This window comes from Borostomias antarcticus (genome assembly GCF_949987555.1).
Source record: "Borostomias antarcticus genome assembly, chromosome: 5".
NCBI classification, from domain to species: Eukaryota; Metazoa; Chordata; class Actinopteri; order Stomiiformes; family Stomiidae; genus Borostomias; species Borostomias antarcticus.
The window spans coordinates 10,540,493-10,558,212 of NC_140238.1; the positions used below are offsets into that span (position 1 = coordinate 10,540,493).

At 48.7% G+C, this 17,720-nt stretch overlaps 2 protein-coding genes across 2 annotated transcripts in view; one reads left to right on the forward strand and one right to left on the reverse strand.

Annotated features, from left to right (window-relative positions):
• Window positions 1–293: 293 nt before the first annotated feature.
• The window catches only part of sec23a (Sec23 homolog A, coat complex II component), a 30,139-nt gene continuing 12,712 nt past the window's right edge, over window positions 294–17,720 (forward strand). The window contains exons 1-12 of the mRNA XM_084438714.1: window positions 294–334; window positions 3,600–3,842; window positions 4,224–4,281; window positions 4,609–4,695; window positions 4,872–5,108; window positions 5,724–5,803; window positions 5,957–6,101; window positions 6,814–6,972; window positions 7,843–7,958; window positions 8,168–8,291; window positions 8,688–8,768; window positions 10,524–10,613. Coding sequence (XP_084294840.1) covers window positions 3,622–3,842; window positions 4,224–4,281; window positions 4,609–4,695; window positions 4,872–5,108; window positions 5,724–5,803; window positions 5,957–6,101; window positions 6,814–6,972; window positions 7,843–7,958; window positions 8,168–8,291; window positions 8,688–8,768; window positions 10,524–10,613 — 1,398 coding nt within the window. The 5' untranslated portion in view covers window positions 294–334; window positions 3,600–3,621. The remainder of the gene's footprint in view (window positions 335–3,599; window positions 3,843–4,223; window positions 4,282–4,608; window positions 4,696–4,871; window positions 5,109–5,723; window positions 5,804–5,956; window positions 6,102–6,813; window positions 6,973–7,842; window positions 7,959–8,167; window positions 8,292–8,687; window positions 8,769–10,523; window positions 10,614–17,720) is intronic.
• LOC311309152 (adenosine receptor A3) lies at window positions 11,624–15,375 on the reverse strand (the record flags this gene model as incomplete). The annotated part of the gene is made up of 4 exons (XM_084438330.1): window positions 11,624–12,011; window positions 13,541–13,694; window positions 14,195–14,445; window positions 14,930–15,375. 4 exons carry the CDS (start codon window positions 15,373–15,375, stop codon window positions 11,624–11,626), a joined length of 1,239 nt encoding a protein of 412 aa, XP_084294456.1.

Here is a 17,720-nt window from a genome sequence, read left to right on the forward strand (position 1 = left end):
CAGGTCTGATGCAGCACATAATGATCATATATGGATATATGTCGGAATTTGTGAATAAGTACATAGTCATTGCTTTGTTCTTGCAGTATCAGAATCCCCCCCCCCCTCAAAAATATACACATAACACTACATGCTAGGTCATATGAGGCTATTTCAGATCAAAAATGACCAGAGAACTCAGGAATTTCTCAACTGTAAACTATTTTGGGTAGGAGTCAGGACACGCCTCTTGACGTGGCAGTGCGCGGCCATGTTGTTTGCTACGTTGTCAGCTGCGCGGCGCCGTGCACTATCAGTAGTACCAGCAGCTCCGTAGGACCAGCCTGAAAACCAGGTAAATATGTCAACCATGCCGCTGTTTGTATCGAGTATACAATTGGGTTGTACTTTGGGTCAAGTCTAATTCAAAACGAACTGTCGTTCTCCGTGTGATAGATAATAACCGACAAGGTTGACCGTTAGCGCAGTGAAAGTATGGCATTTGCCGGTGGGTTAGCATCGACGCTAAGTTAGCTAGCCAGCTAGCATGAGCTGAGCCAGGGTTTCTGCTGTTGAAATCAAGAATGTTTTCAAGTTCATGGATGTTGAGCCCTCGATTTTAATTTTACAACAGCAAGTTATAAAAATTGTTTGAATACTTGTTTTGGTTTTGTCTTGCCTATGATTTAGCTTACTAACTAGCAGGCTATCTAGTCTGTCATTCAAAGTTAATGTTGCTTTAACTTGAATGTCAGTTTGGGGGTCTGTCTCTCAAGCCTGTTGATTGATCATCAGCCATGTTTCGTGATATTTGCATCTCTGATGGCCCTTGATAATGATTGAATCACTCCATTGTGTGATGAAATTACAGAAAAATCACTAACGTCAGCATAATGGCCATGTAAAGTCAGGCAATTCTCATAATATTCAGATTTGGGGTGTGTTCACAGAATACTTTTCTGTTGTCTGGTGATGCCAATGACAAGAAGGGTTTCGGCTTCAAATTTCCATGCCCTGTAAATAAAATAAGCCAGCATTAGGCTAGAGATTACAGTATGATTATTTGGCTCATTGGCAGTGCTGTTTATTGATATGATGACACTGAATGTCATCATTCATTGCATGATAAGTCGTGTACCAGTATGTTCAAAGTCTAAAAGGGCCTGTCAGGTTAAGAGGCAAATAAAAGCATCTGACGTGGTTAAATGAAATGTGTGATCTTTAATCTCCACATAGTCACAGTGAAGCCCTCCATGTCTTGTTAGCATATTGGTAGATTTGAGAGGATTGGATAGAGGGGCTATAAACACCGTTATGCTGAAAGCACAGCCTCAGGTAATCCTGGCACCAGAATGCAAGATGGGAAGCTACTGTATCAAACTATCAAGTTCCCAGATCTAACCTACGCAAATGGCAAACGGCATGCCCCGGAGGTAGGCCAGAAACCACAGGGGGAAAAGGAGGATGCTGGAACGGACCGTTATAATAACATATTCATTACCATACACACTAAGGCAGGCACTGTTATAATAACATGTTGATCACCTTACACTAGTCTGGAATAAACCGCAACAAAACATGGGCATAGGGGTGGAGCCAGCGCCTACCTTTCAAATCCATCTGCATTTGAACACCTCGGGAGCGTATAGTTGGGACTAGGCAGGGGTGAAAATTAACTTTTTGGTTCACGGTGAGTCACCTGCCAAGGGGACTGTAGATGAAAAATCTACCTGCCAAGTATATGTTTTTTTCCAGATAGCCTTCCAAAAGATAGTCGCCAATTGGAAATTTTACCTGCATTTGGCCGGTGGCAGGTGTTAAAGGAGTAGTAAAGGGAAAATGCATGTTTAGCCCTGTTTTAAGGTTACTTATGATCATATACAATGGTTCAGATCAAAACGTTGACAAAACTAGCACTTTTTGAGAAAGTCTGATAATTGCTCTACCACCGTTTTGGTCATACAATGGATGTTGGTGGGCACTGTGAAAAATCATTCAAAAAACATGTTAAACTCTCAATTTCAAAGACAAGAAACTCACCGAGGTGTTAGTTGGCGTTCTGACATATAAATCGCCATAAAGTAAGATTCTAGTTCATCTGGAAAGGCTTTTTAAAATATTTAGCATAGAACTATTTAGTCGCAGCACATACGTGTGTAAACCTCCGCAAACTAGGTAGCCTAGCAACATAAACAATAACAATAGATACCGTAAGTAGTTCCGCTTCCTGAATCCCCTCTGTGGATTGATCTACACATCTACAACGGTCGCTTCAATACAAGTCAATGGATTTCATAAAATGATCAATAAAACCCTACAGGATTCATACTTTGCGGAGAATTTGAAGTCAGAACACCAACGGACACCAATTACCCCCTCGGTGAGCTTCTTGTCTTGAAATCGAGAGTTTAACATGTTTTTGAAAGATTTTTCAAGGTGCCCACCCACATCCATTGTATGACTAAAACGGTGGTAGAGCAATTATCAGACTTTCTCAAAAGTGCTAGTTTTGTCAACGTTTTGATCTGAACCATTGTATATGATCATAAGTAACCTTAAAACAGGGCTAAACATGCATTTTCCCTTTACTACTCCTTTAATTTTCAGCCCTGGGACTAGGGATGAGACGGTATGGATTTTTGCAGTATGGTACAGTACGGTATCTAGTTAGCCTACACGGTACAGTTTACGGTATTTCACGGTATATGGCATTTCTCCTCCCCAACACACATAAAAAAACAAGTATTTTACTTTGAAGGAACTACAGTGCAACACATGATGGAAAATAAACACTATTGTAATTAAGCTCATTTTATTCATAGCAAGCTTATATTAAATTACAAAATTAACTGTTGCAAGCAACTTGAAATGTGAAGTTTCAGCAGTGCATTATTGTGTAATACCGTAAACGTAATACTGTAAACACAGGGAATGTCACGGTTCTAATACCGTGGACATTTTATACCGCAGTTCACGGTTTTACGGTATACTGTCTCATCCCTAGTTGGGACTAAATTAAAAACTCATCCTGCCTAGAAAAGAAGAAAACTGTAGCTAGACAACTCTGTGAAGTGAGTTAATGTGGAAGAAAGTTCAAGTAGCCTAAATCGCCCTTTATGTGCCAGATATGCTACCGACAGCTCGACCTGTTAGCAATACTTGAAAAGTGGAAAACTGCGGTCAGTGACCAATCAGAGGCCAAATCAGCTACCTCGCACAGCCCACTATGTGCGCGGGCCAATCAGTATTTGGCGCATACAAAGAGTCTTTCTAATGGTGTCCATGAATACCAATGTTTTTTTTCCCAGAAATTCTCGCTGCAGCGAGATCTTTTTGGTATTCAGATTAACCTTACACAGGCATGCACTGTTATAATAACATGTTGTTCACTTTACACAGGCAGGCACCTTTCATGTTGTTCACCTTACACAGGCAGACACTCTCATAACTTGCCTGCCACCTTCCACGCTGATTATTACAGCACGATTTAACCCAGATTAATACAGCACGATTTAACCCAGATTAATACAGCACGATTTAACACAAATGATTACAGCACGATTTAACATAAATTATTACAGCACGATTGAACATTTTAGTTTATCCCCCCCCCCTCCCAGTCTGTAGTTCTCCGAGGGTGCCATGGCGACCTTCCCAGAGTACATCCAGCAGAATGAGGAGAGGGACGGGACACGCTTCAGCTGGAACGTCTGGCCGTCCAGCCGCCTGGAGGCCACGCGCATGGTGGTCCCCGTGGCCTCCCTCTTCACCCCCCTGAAGGAGCGCCCTGACCTCCCCCCCATCCAGTACGAACCGGTGCTCTGCAGCAGGGCTACCTGTCGCGCCGTCCTCAACCCTCTCTGGTATGCACTGTAGGCTGTGAGACACAGGGGATGGCTCATCTTGGAAAGACGCTTTCCATTCATGCAAATAACCTAGGCTACATTCTATTCCTGTAGTGATGTCATGTCAGCGCTGTATCAGCGGATAGTGGAAGCAGTTTACCTACCATTCATTTGAGGTATTAAATGTCTGTTACTCTAGGCTGATTCTGTTGTGTGGTAGGTAGTCTATGTACGCGACAGCGAATGTCATTCAGGTGTGCACTGTCTGGTTACCATGATGTCAGCTGCAGGCATTCCTCTTCAGTGTGCAGTGGGTTCTCGGGAACACATTACATTATCAGTGACACACATGGCTGTGATTTCTTATCTCTGACCTCCTTCTCCTTTTCTGTCAACCAGCCAAGTGGACTACAGAGCCAAGCTTTGGGCGTGCAACTTCTGTTACCAGAGGAACCAGGTAGGTTCTCATGTGACTGCGGCTGACGTAATGCCTCAGGGCGCTGTTATTGTAACCGGGGTAACAACTGAGAGTATGTGTTCGTTCAGGTTCTGTTTGTGTGTTCATCACATCAGTATATCATAAATCAATGTGGCTGAATGTCCACATTGCTGTTCTGTTCATATGTTCATCGTTTTATCTGAGAGTTTTCATTGAGCTTCCATTTAAGTTTTCATCGTTGGCTTTTATTTGAGAGTTTTCATTGATGTTCTATTCATGTGTTCATCGTTTGGCTTTTAGCTGAGGGGTTCCATTGAGGTTCTGTTCATGTGTTCATCCCTGTAGTTCCCCCCCACCTATGCTGGGATCTCTGAAGTGAACCAGCCAGCGGAGCTGCTACCACAGTTCTCCACCATAGAATATGTGGTTCAGGTAACCTTTCCTTGTGACCCTTAGTATGGCGTTGACTCTGTCAAGTGCTCTTTTTCCATATGCCTTGGCTTTGAGTCAACATTAGATCCAATCGGAAGATTTGGAAGCAAATACAAAGCCTTCCAGAACTTTGTTGATTCACACGCTGACTTTTCTGTGTTGCTTGCCTCGTCCAGAGAGGTCCCCAGATGCCGCTGGTCTTCCTGTACGTGGTGGACACCTGCATGGAGGACGAGGACCTCCAGGCGCTGAAGGAGTCCCTGCAGATGTCCCTGTCCCTGCTGCCCCCCACCGCCCTGGTGGGCCTCATCACCTTCGGACGCATGATCCAGGTCCACGAGCTGGGCTGCGAGGGCATCTCCAAGAGCTATGTCTTCAGGGGCACCAAGGACCTCAACGCCAAGCAGCTGCAGGTGGGTGCAGAGCTCACAGGCGGAGAGACCTAACCAGACGAGCCAGAGGGTTTGCTTCGCATAACCATCTGGGAACTGTCCATTGGAAACTGTTTGGAAAAGTGCAGGCACTTTCAAAAATACTTGGCAGTTGATTGGACAAACCACCTGTCTATGACTGTCTATTACGCGCCAACTTCAGCCGCTCCACGCTGTCTCAAACCCGCCCAGCGTAGCCGTTTGTATTTCAAATTCCTCAGAACCAACGCTGACTGGCGAGATCGTTTTCTGATTTGGCACCATTTGGATCTCTATGGAGAGTATCCAGACTGGTTTGCGAGAGAAAGAGAATGTGAGCGCGCAAAATCAGGATGGTCTCATTGAGGCTAGGAGAGACCTGGGTTGGAGTAGCTTGTTTTCTCTCAGTCTACATTGGAAACTGTAGCTGTGCCTATCCAAGCTAGACGCTCTAGGGCCCTCTCCCTACAACCTCAGGGCAGTCTCCTGGTGCTGGTGTATGAAATATAGCACTCTTAGCAACAACGCCCCCTGCTGTCCATGTTTAGCCTTTACAGGCGGGGGGGTGTTATTCAGGATAGGTGAGCTAACCTCTGACCCGTGCTCCGGTGTGTGCAGGAGATGCTGGGTCTGACCAAGCCCGCTGCTGCTCAGGCCGGCCGGGGGCCACAAGCTCCACAGCAACCCCTCTCAAACAGGTAGACTGCCGTTCACATACACACACACACTCGCGCGCGCACACACACACACATCTCTGTGAAGCACTTTGTGACTGTCTGTGAAAAGCGCTTCATGAATAAATTGTTAATTAGTTACTTACTTACTTAAAGACACACACACACTGTTTTCAGGTTCCTGCAGCCGGTGCAGAAGATCGACATGAACCTGACCGACCTGCTGGGGGAGCTGCAGAGAGACCCCTGGCCCGTCACCCAGGGCAAGAGGCCCCTGCGCTCCCTGGGGGTGGCCATGTCCATCGCCGTGGGCCTCCTGGAGGTGAGGTTCAATCTGGGGTCAAGGCTAGGGCAGAGGTTCTGGTTGAGGTTAGTGTTAGGCTGAGGTTAGGGGTTATGGTTGCATTTGGCTGATGGAGTAGAGCCACCCAGGGTGTCCATGTCCATTGTTGTGGGCCTGGCAGTAAGGCCTGGTCTGAAGCAGTCTGGAATAGGGTTGCAAAATTCTGTGAATATTCACAAACCTCCCATGGGAATTAACAGAATTTATAGGAATTCATGGAAAATTAATAGGAATATAATGGAAACAGAATTGATTCCTATTAATTCCATTAATTCCCATGAGAGGTTTGTGAATATTCCCAGAATGTTGTAACCCTGGTCTGGAATCACTCATTTGAAGTATATTGTATTGGGATAGAATTAACGACACCAGAGTTGGAACAGATGACCATCCTCATTCAAGGGTCTCTGATGTCTCACAAAAACACTGTATTTACTTTCCTCTTCTCTTCTCTTCTCTTCTCTTCTCTTCTCTTCTCTTCTCTTCTCTTCTCTTCTCTTCTCTTCTCTTCTCTTCTCTTCTCTTCTCTTCTCTTCTCTTCTCCTCTCTTTCTCTCTCTCTCTCTCTCTCTCTCTCTCTCACTCACTCACTCACTCACTCACTCACTCACTCACTCACTCACTCACTCACTCACTCACTCACTCACTCACTCACTCACTCACTCTCTCACTCTCTCACTCTCACCCCCCAGTGTACGTTCCCCAACACGGGGGCGAGGATCATGAGCTTCATCGGGGGCCCGGCCACCCAGGGCCCTGGCATGGTGGTGGGGGATGAGCTGAAAACACCCATCCGCTCGTGGCATGACATCGAGAAGGACAACGCCAAGTTCATGAAGAAGGCCACCAAGGTGAGCTCCAAGAACATTAACAGAGATACATATACTCGTATATAGGTGGATAGAGATAATTTATAATAGATAATATATGGTGCTTAAAGAAGGTGATCTCAGATAGAAACACGCTGTGAAAGCAGGAACATGAAGGAATTCTAGACCAGACCTGTGTCAGTTGCATAGATCAAATACTGCTGTCTCTATAAGTAATAGAGGTGTGTTCTATTTGCCTCATAGTTGGCACTTATTGGGACTGATCCACTGGTTTTATTGCACTGGGTACATTAAAACAAGTTCACCCCGTGTATTTGGCAGTATTTGCAAATAGTAATTGATCCAGGTCTGGAAAGTACATTAATACTGAATCAAGGTGATCTTGGAAGAGATACACTGTGAACGAGATTATTCTGAATGTGCCAGGTCTCGCTCGTGAGAGAGATTTAAATTCTCACTGGGGACTCACTTGGCTAGGTCAATTTGGATTTGTCAGATTCCCAAACCCAGTTTCAGTAGTAAGAAGCAGCTTCATGCATGCAGTTCCCAACTCCAGCAATCTGCCGTGAGACTTGACCTTTTTGCCACTTATCTCACACTGAAATATCGGTTTATCGAAATATATAGAATCACGTTTTGTGTTTGCATATGCGTGCGTTCAAAGGCAAAATCTCATGTTGACCATTCAAAGTTGGCAACTGAATGTAGCCCATACATTCCAGACAGTGTTACTGTACTGTGTGTGTGTTTAAGCCTGACCCTGACACCATAGTCAGACAGTGTGACAGCACTGTGTGTGTTTAAGCCTGACCCTGACACCATAGTCAGACAGTGTGACAGTACTGTGTGTGAGTCTAGCCCTAACCCTGACCCCTGATCCTGCTGCCCCAGCACTATGAGGCGCTAGCTAACAGAGCCTCCGCCAACGGACACATCATCGACATCTACGCCTGCGCCCTGGACCAGACTGGCCTGCTGGAGATGAAGTGCTGCTCCAATCACACGGGGTGAGGCTTGGGTCACACTGCAGAATGGGGTTTATGTCAACCAATCATAAAGGGCAACCAATCATGATTGGCTCTGGGTCAGAACCAATCACAGTGCAGGCTAATGCTCCAGCTAGCCAAATCACACCTGACGTAACTGCTGTCAGAACGGACTAATAAAGATTTGTGTTTGTGTGTGTGTGTGTGTGTGTGTGTGTGTCTGTCTCCAGAGGCTACATGGTGATGGCCGACTCCTTCAACACATCTCTGTTCAAGCAGACCTTCCAGAGGGTCTTCAACAAGGACGTACAGGGCTCCTTCAAGATGGCCTTCGCTGGCACCCTGGAGGTCAAGGTAACACAAACGGACATGCGAGTGTTCAACAGTGTTCCTGAAGTAGAAAAGTCCCACAAGGGTTCTACAGTGTTTCTGGGGATTTATTAGAACACTGGAGATCGAGGGAGAGTAACTCCACTAGAGGGTTCAGGTCTCACTCACCGCCCGTCTCTCCTCAGCTGATGGCCTCCTGTGTGAAACCGTATTTTCCTCCAGAACTAATGATATACCCAGAGCTACCCTGGGAGCCAGAGTGACTGTTGGCTTGCTAGGTTTTTCCTGACATTCACTGATGTTCTTCCTCCAAATACATTCCTTGCCATGAACAAGGACATATTGGGCCCCGGTCTTGTCTTGGACCATTTAGACGTGAGCCGCCTGTTTCTAACGAGCTACCCCCCGCCCTCCTCTCAGACCTCCAGAGAGCTCAAGGTGTCTGGAGCCATCGGCCCCTGCGTCTCCCTCAACGCCAAAGGACCCTGCGTTTCTGAGAACGTGAGTCTAGTCCACACAGTTTTACAGACTGAGGAGCAGCTGCGTGTGGCAGAGCTGGTTTGGAACAAGGCTTCTGTGATGAGTAGCTCTGGTTTGGAACAAGGCTTCTGTGATGAGTAGCTCTGGTTTGAAACAAGGCTTCTGTGATGAGTAGCTCTGGTTTGGAACAAGGCTTCTGTGATGAGTAGCTCTGCCTGCCAATGACAAGTCCAAATATCAGGGAATTTCTCTTGGGTCTAACGATACGTGTTTGGGTTTCTATGCAGAAGGGCGGTGGTTTGATCCCGGCCTCACCCATCTGTTACTTACACAAATTGCGTCAAATTGAAACATTAACTCCTGAGAGGGTGTGGTATATGGCCTATATACCACGGGTTGTGCTGTGGTCATAGGCCCGAGGCACAGCCGAGTGCCCTTGAGTGAGTTATTGCTTTTATACAACGGTTACATCATTGGGAAACATTTATGGGATAAATACCTACTATTTCAGTGCCTTAAAGGACAATGCTCGTTTTTGACAACCTGGACCTTATTTACAACATATTATAAGACGTTTGACTCACCGAGATCACTTTGGTGTAGTTCGGAGGCATTTAGAAGAAATTAAAAATCCAGCGCGAGCCAGTATATCCATGTAATGGCGGTGGTAGGGGCACCGAGAATGCAGTTTCTAAAAATCTATTTTCTGCCGCGAAACGGTTGTTTTCATCAATCTGTCTTTATGAATCGCTAGTTGTGCTTACATAGAGCGTAGGCCTGTTGTGGTTGTTCACATGCCTCTGTAATATGATCTTTAGAAACGTCTTTCGAAACGAAAATGCGCACAGCGCGCAATCGTTGCTCCAGCACGGTGTGCGCATGCGTGCTGGAGCAAGTGAGGAAGCTATTTCGTGTCTAAAGATGTTTCTAAAGATCATATTACAGAGGCATGTGAAAAACCACAACAGGCCTACGCTCTATGTCAAACATCTTATAATATGCCGTAAATAAGGTCCAGGCTGTCAAAAACGAGCATTGTCCTTTAATATCGATTTTAGTGAACTCCGCCAAGAAAGGTAGTTCATAAAACTATCACGTTGCTGAGAAGTTTCAAAACCACGAACAATGAGTCCTAGCAACTAAACTAATGCTCCTGACCAACCTACTCCTGACCAACTGCGAGTTGCAGAAGTGGTGATGATAAACCAGTGTGCTGGTTTACAGGCTTGGCTACAGGACGGATAGAACAACTCAAAATTGACATGGAATGTTTCCATTTTTCTTGAGGAGAAACTGTAATGTAACCAACAGACCGTTACGAAATGGGACTAACATTTTTACAGGCAGTAATAATTGGCGCATTAATATTTCACATAGAACAATAAAGAGGCTTTGCCCGTGGTAGCCTATATCATAGCATATACAACGGCTCTTAACCAATCAGATTGCGAGGTCGGAACTACCCGTTGTATAATATTTTACATTAGTCATTAAGCTTTGTACTATTTACCAGAACTCACAAGTGCATCTCCTTTCTAAAAACAAGAACATAATCTAGTACTAAAGTCAAAGTGCAAGAGTAGTGCAATGGCTTTAGCCATAATTATGCAATCTTTATTATACTTCACACATCTTATCTATCACACACAACACACATTGCAATATGATGGATGGTGGCAATACCATGCATGCAGTCACAGAGTTGTGTGAAGTTCTGTAATGGAGATGTAGCGTAGTGCTGGTTTGTCTGAACCTGCTCTGTGTGCTTCCTGACAGGAAATTGGAACAGGAGGAACGTGCCAATGGAAGATCTGCGGTCTGGACCACAACACTACACTGGCCCTCTATTTTGAGGTGGTCAACCAGGTACGCAGGCACACACGCGCACGCATCTACACTCTCTCAACTCTGACCTAGACTTGTCACTCGGGCTCTTGTCACTCAGTCAGTGCGTGTCAACTCTTGTGTACCGTCAATGCAGTGATGCAACAAATGGAAAGTTGTCTCTCTTTCCAGTAACAACTTCCTGTTGCTGTGTTGAAATGACAACTTGTCTTTCACGAGTTAGGTTGCTCCTAGCAGCCAAGTTATGAGATCAGCAAACGGCAAGACAAATACCAGTGACCTGGAGAATTACACACCTGCACCTCTAGATGGTGTACATGTAGCAGTATTGCAGTGTGATCTTCTACAGTAGTAGAATGTGCTTGTTAGAGCTGCACCTGTGTCACTCCACCACAAGGGGGTGCCCTTGTCAGTGAAACTGAAATGGCCGCCTTTGAAACCAACTCACTGATAGACAAGCTCAAAGATGCCACTAGCAGAGAGAGGAGTATTTATTATAGAGATGGATGTATAAACTTTTTACTTTTAAAATGTTATTGAGTTCCGAGTTCCAACAACTAGAATGATGCCCCAAGCTATTATATTAATAGGAATTGAAATATTATGGCCAGAATCAAAGACAAACTGATAGAATCCTTGGTTTTCCTCACTCCGTGTAGCTTTGACACGGTCTGCACCCAACATTGAGTCTTCAGAATCAATCCTCCGTGGGCCTTCGTGGCTTAGGCCCCCTCTCTGTGTGAGGTCTGTAGTCTGTCCCTCTGTTTGTGAGAGTCCTGCTGCGGTGTAGAATCCCTGTCCTCGCTCCCCCTATGTGTCCCTGTCCAGCCTGTCGTTGGAGATGTCCTCTTTGTGACTGCTGTGTGGGGGGGGGAGTGGCCCCTCTGTCTGTGTCCCTGTTCCCCCTCCGTACCTCTGGCTCCAGGGTTCTTCAGTGGAGTGTGTTGAGGAGAGGCCTTGTCTCTGTCTTCGTCCCTCCTCTGCGTCCTGCCACCCCCAGTCCCCATCGCCCCCATCCCCATTCATCTCCACTAGTTTGCTGTGTGGACGGAGTCCATGTCCCTGCCTCTGTCCTCGGTCTCCCGGGCGTCCCGGCCTCCCCCCGACGCCACCACGGCGAGGCGGAGACGTCGTGGCGGGGAGTCGTCCCTGTCCCCGGCCTCCGCCTCCGTGTCTCCAGCTCCCGACGCGTCCCCCGGACCAGGCTCCGGTGGTGATCGGGTCCCGTTCCCTGGCGCCGACCACGGCCTGGCGCCCGGAGGCGAGGAGATGGAGGGGGGCGACGCGGAGGTCTTGGGCCCACCGCCGCTGGCCGCCTCCAGGTGGATGGCGGGGCTCTGGGAACGGGAGACCTTCCTGTGGCGCCGGAACACCTGACGCAGCTTCGCCAGGCTCCTCCTCAGGGCGGCTCGGTACCTCCTGAGAGAGGAGGAGAGAGAGAGAGAAGAGGGGAGAGGAGGAGAGAGAGAGGAGAGGGAGAGGAGGGGAGAGAGGAGGAGAGAGAGAAGAGGGAGGGGAGGACAAGAGAGGGAAGGAGAAGGGGGTGACAGCGAGGAGGGGAGATGGGGACAGCGGGGAGAAAGAGAGGGAGAGAGGGGAGGAAGAGAGGGGCAGGAGAGCACGAGGGTAACGAGGGAGAAATTAGATTGGGAAGAGGGGTGAAACAGTATAGAGAGAACGGGAGGGGTGAAAGTGAGGAAGAGAGAGCAGCAAATGGAGGAGAGGGGGAAAGAAAGGGTAGAAAGTAAATCGGAGAGAGAGTGGAGAGAGGGAAGCGAGGCGGGCGGTGGGGCATTTCTCACAGAGACAGTGATGGAGGGAAAGAGAAAATCGTCAGTTAAAGTGAGCATTAACCCACAACGTCGCTGCCGTCATCCTTCACTGCACCCTCCTTTGGTCTCCCTCTCATCCTTCACTGCACCCTCCTTTGGTCTCCCTCTCATCCTTCACTGCACCCTCCTTTGGTCTGCCTCTCGTCCTTCCCTCAGCGGTGATTCATGATGTCCTCTGCGTCCACCCACCCCCCCTCGAGTTTGGCCGGCTTCCTCAAGTGGTCTCTCTCTCTCGAGGACTTCTTTTCAAACCTGAACAGATGCTCAGGAACGGCAGCCAAATTCCTTTCAGCTCCAGTAAAAGCTCTATCTCTGATTTGTGAACAGGCTGGTCTCCCGCGGAACTCGGTTAACACCAATCTTTACTGCTCTGCCAAGATAATGGAGGACTGCAATCACGGCCTTGGTTCTTCGGTGCGGAGCAGAAATCTTTTTAAGTGCTTTTTGGAACGGAGCATTTGTCTTTGCTGCATTGTTTTACACTAGAACTGATTGGATCGGGGGAGCATTTGAAAAATGCCATGCTCAAGCGAAAAGCCAAAATCCTGGAAGATCGTTATCTGCATTGCAGCTGCGTGCTGTCTTAGCCAGGTGTAGTTAGCCTCCGTTTATACAGTGGTATAGTTAAAGGTAGCATAGTTATCTGCATTGCAACGTTTCAGGGTCCTTGGTGTAGTTAACAGTAGAATTAGCATGAGAAAAATCATATCTTTGAGTAAAGGCTGGACAATTCCCATTTACATTCTAGCTAGTCTGACTCAACGGATGTAGGTTTTGGGGTTAAGCCTTGTCATTTATTACTGCCCAATCAAGGGCGCCCATTCATGCAGTCGGCGAATCAGTGATCAGATGCTGTCTGATCGGGACATCCTTATATGCTTACCCAGCGGTTATGCGTTATATTGCGTTTTTAATTTTTCCCCCCTATCCCAGAACGGTAATGAGTCCAGCCAGACCTTTCTCCAGGGCTGGCATTGCGTAAACATGTCTGTCTATGCCAGACTACACTGCAGCTGAATTTTGTACCTTGACGGCAGCATCGTTAGCGGTAGCATAGTGTAGTTAGCAGTAACATGGTTTAGTTAGCGGGAACATGGTAAGCGGTAGTTTCCTTACGTCTGTGTCATGGAATTGATCCAGGGGTTGAGCGCGGTGGTGAAGAGGACCAGCCAGGTGGCCAGGGCCGAGGCCGCCTCAGGACCCTCCCTGCCTGAGAAGGTCTCGTAGAAACACAGGGAGATGTAGGGCAGCCAGCACACCAGCAGACACACTGCCAGGAGAGGTGGGAAGGTGGGTTACCACAGCGCATAGGGTTGACAACGTGAAGTAGCTCACATGGGAAAAGTGATTTCTAAATATTTCCATACACCCTAGTAGGGCTGTGAAGGCAGAAGGGGCTCCATTTTTGAAAGGTGATGAGATTTAATTTGGATCTGATGAATATAACTTAACTGCACTAAGATACTTCGATATATAGCCAAATATGTATTTGGTTGTGTATCTTTAATGATTATTACCAACATTAATGATACTTTAATCAGAACTGTATGAGAGTACAGAGTATGAAGAGTAACCAGCCTTGTACTGCAGCCCATGCTAGTATTGTGATGTAGCCTGGCTTCTTATCCGCGGCTGTGTTCTCAGCTAGGCAATTATCTCCTAACGTCCACCCTGCTTTGTTTGCAAACCGACAAACGGCCGCAAATTGCAGGCTGACCCCAGCCTCGTTCGCCAGGTCAACTACGGTTTCTCTGACCAGGGGAGGCTCACCTGAGGTAGCCACCATGACTACGGAGCTCCTGAAGTAGTTGTTGGCGGGCACGTAGAAGCAGTGCTGCTCGTTGCAGCTGAAAGTCCCGCGGCGCGCCTGCTTCCGGGCGATGTAGACGATGTGGGCGTAGAGCGAGCACATGAGCAGTGTGGGCGCGATGATCCCCACCACCATGAACAGCATGTTGAAGGCCCGGTTGGACGGCTCGAAGCTGGGCGCACAGATGAACCGGGTCTTGCTGTAGCTGTACCTGCGAGGAGGAGGATGAGATGTAGGAGACCCCGAGATGGCAAAACACGTAGATAACGATTGTTGTTGTAAATTGTATTTATTAGGGTGAACCCCTTGAGATGAACCGTCTCGTTTTCGAGGGGCTCCTAAAATGACGTAAAGGTAGCTACCAAACTATTCACAGATCATCACAGGAAGAATTAGATGACACTGACGCTGACACTGACTGATGTCATGCCCCATGACAGTCAGTCGCACACTAGTCAGACTCTGCGGTTGCGGGTTTTGGGGATGATCCGCGTCATTCATCTATTACTGCCCCATCAGTAGCGCCGCCGATTCATGTGGTCGGCCAACCCCCCCCCCCCTCAATTCCATCCCCCAATGGTAATGAGTCCAGCCAGACCTTTCTCCAGCGCTGGGCACAGTGTAAACGAAGCATGGGAGACAGGTCTGGCTGTGTGAGACTAGTCGCACACACGCACACACACACACGCACGTACCTGCCGAAGCCGAGCAGCGGCAGCGCGGCGTTGACCAGGCTGTAGAGCCAGACCAGCGCCAGCACCGCCCGGGTCCGGCGGGCCGAGCAGATGGAGGCGTAGCTCAGCGCGTAGCGGATCTCCGTGAACCTGTCGACGGTGGCCCAGGTCAGGCAGTGAATGGAGGCCAGCTGCAGCAGCAGGAACAGGAAGCCGCTGCCCTGACACAGGGCCCCGTCGGCCGGGTAGCCGGCCGGCCGGAACAGGCTGTTGTGGACCCCGAAGGGAATAACGGAGAGCCCCAGGGCTAGGTCGCTGAGGCTGAAGCTCAGGGTGAGGCCCCACGTCTCCGTCTGGAGCTCCCTGTTGAGGAAGAGCACCAGGAGGAGGAGCAGGTTGCCGCAGACCGAGCCCAGGCTGGAGAGCATCATCAGGGCCGTGTAGAGCAGGGACACGGCCCCCTCCATCCCGGAGCCCCGGTCGTCCGCTCTTCCCGTTAGCCGGCTAGTCCGGCGTATCCCGGCCGTCAACGAGCTGGGAGTCTCGCTACGGTGCCGACGGACATCACAGAGCGAAGCTGATATTCCTCGCCCGAACGAGCCGTTCAAAATATCTGTCCCGTTTACTCCGATGGACGTTTCTTCTGGGGGACGATCCTCCCCCCTGCCCCTCCCCGGTCAGATCCAGCCGTCTCCCCGTCCGTCTAGAGCCCTCCCCCCGCTCCAGGTCAGTGTCCCTCAATTTGCCCTGAACCACGCGCTGAGGCCAGGGCCCCTTGGGGACGCTGTTGTTGTGGAGGATGTGTCGTTCTCCTGCTGTGTATCCTGGGAGGAGGGGTTCAAACGCACACACGCACACTCTTCTATAATGTCAGTGCAGCTGAAACACAGAGATTTTCTCCTTTATCTTTGGAAGCTTTGGAAAAGTGTGGTTCCTCTCTGGTCGAAAGAAACTTCTCCTGTCAGTCTTTGTTCTTTTGTGCAGCCTCTGCAGAACGCTCTGTCACAGTCCCTCAGGTAGACCTAAATATTTTATTATCCGAGCCATATTCAGGTTTAGCACCGCAGGGAGAAAACAGAAATCCACAGTAGTATGAAGTCACGTCCTCACTTTCCACTGAAGACTGCTGAGTCAGGAGTCAAGCTACTGGACGTGGTTCAGAGAAAACGATTAAAGTGGTCTCCTCTGTCCTCTCCTCTCTGTCCTCTCCTCTGTCCTCTCCTCTCTGTCCTCTCCTCTGTCCTCTCCTCTGTCCTCTCCTCTCTGTCCTCTCCTCTCTGTCCTCTCCTCTGTCCTCTCCTCTGTCCTCTCCTCTGTCTCCTCTATCCTCTCCTATCTGTCCTCTCCTCTCTCCTCTCTGTCCTCTCCTCTGTCCTCTCCTCTCTGTCCTCTCCTCTGTCCTCTCCTCTGTCTCCTCTGTCCTCTCCTCTGTCCCCTCCTCTCTGTCCTCTCCTCTGTCCTCTCCTCTGTCTCCTCTGTCCTCTCCTCTCTGTCCTCTCCTCTGTCCTATCCCCTGTCGTCTCCTCTGTCGTCTCCTCTCTGTTCTCTCCTCTGTCCTCTCCTCTCTGTCCTCTCCTCTGTCCTCTCCTCTGTCTCCTCTGTCCTCTCCTCTCTGTCCTCTCCTCTGTCCTATCCTCTGTCTTCTCGTCTGTCCTCTTGTCTTCTCCTCTGTCCTATCCTCTGTTCTCTCCTCTCCTCTGTCCTCTCCTTTATCCTCTCCTCTGTCCTATCTTCTCCAATGTTCTCTCCTCTGTCCTCTCCTGTCCTCTCTTCTCTGTCCTCTACTGTCCTCTCTCCTGTGTCCTCTCCTCTGTCCTGTCCTCTCCTCTGTCCTCTATATCCTCTCTTCTGTCCCTCCTCTTTTCTCCTCCTCCTGTTCCTCGGCCTCTAAGAGGAGAGCAGAACTAAGGTCCAGCCCTGCCTGTGGAGCCGCAGCTCTGCTATGAGAACACAAACATGCACTCTAATGGTGGAGAGACAGTAAAGTAAGACAAACAGGTGGTTTGTGTGTGTGTGTGTGTGTGTGTGTGTGTGTGTGTGTGTGTGTGTGTGTGAGTGTGAGTGAGTGAGTGAGTGGCCGCCTGTGTATGGATACCGAGGCTCGCGAGAGCCTGAAGCTGGTGTAAAGTAAACACATGCTTGACATCCAATATCCTCCGTCTCCCCCCGTAAAGGCTGCTGCAGCTGGGTTAATGAACCATTTGTCTACGGAGGCGCGGGAGGGTAATTGGACTCGGAGCGTGTGTCTAATTCCCCCTAAGCTCTCCTCATCGTTAATAACCCGCCCTCCTAAGCCCTTCGCATCACACCAATTATCCTGTGTTGGAAAGTTGTTGTTCCTCCGCTGTCTGTAAGGCCAGCAAGGGGCTCTGCTCTCACCCGACGAGAGTGTTGAATAAGCTAACTGACGGAGGCTGTCGGCTCGGCGTCCGTGGTGTCAAACACACCGCCAGATAGATGGGCTGTTAACGTTTATGGGGATGAGGCGTTTTTTTATGAGGGCTGTTTGCCCGCAGACACACGCAGAGGCCCTCTGCAGAGGTGCTATTCTTAACTTGTGTGTGTGTGCCGGTTAACTGAAGTAGCCCATAATCATTCTGTAAACCTTCTATTAGGATCATTTCTTATCAATAGTTGTGTCGTCTTAATCCTGCAGCATATCCAAACACCCGTAGCTAGAAGGACTGTGGTAGATCCTGTTTCATCTGGTCCCAGGTTGGTTTCTGGCAACACAGCCAGGGTGACTGAAGGCATGACTCCTCTCAGAAAAGCTTTTCATCCCACACTTTCCATCCCACATCCCACACGACCA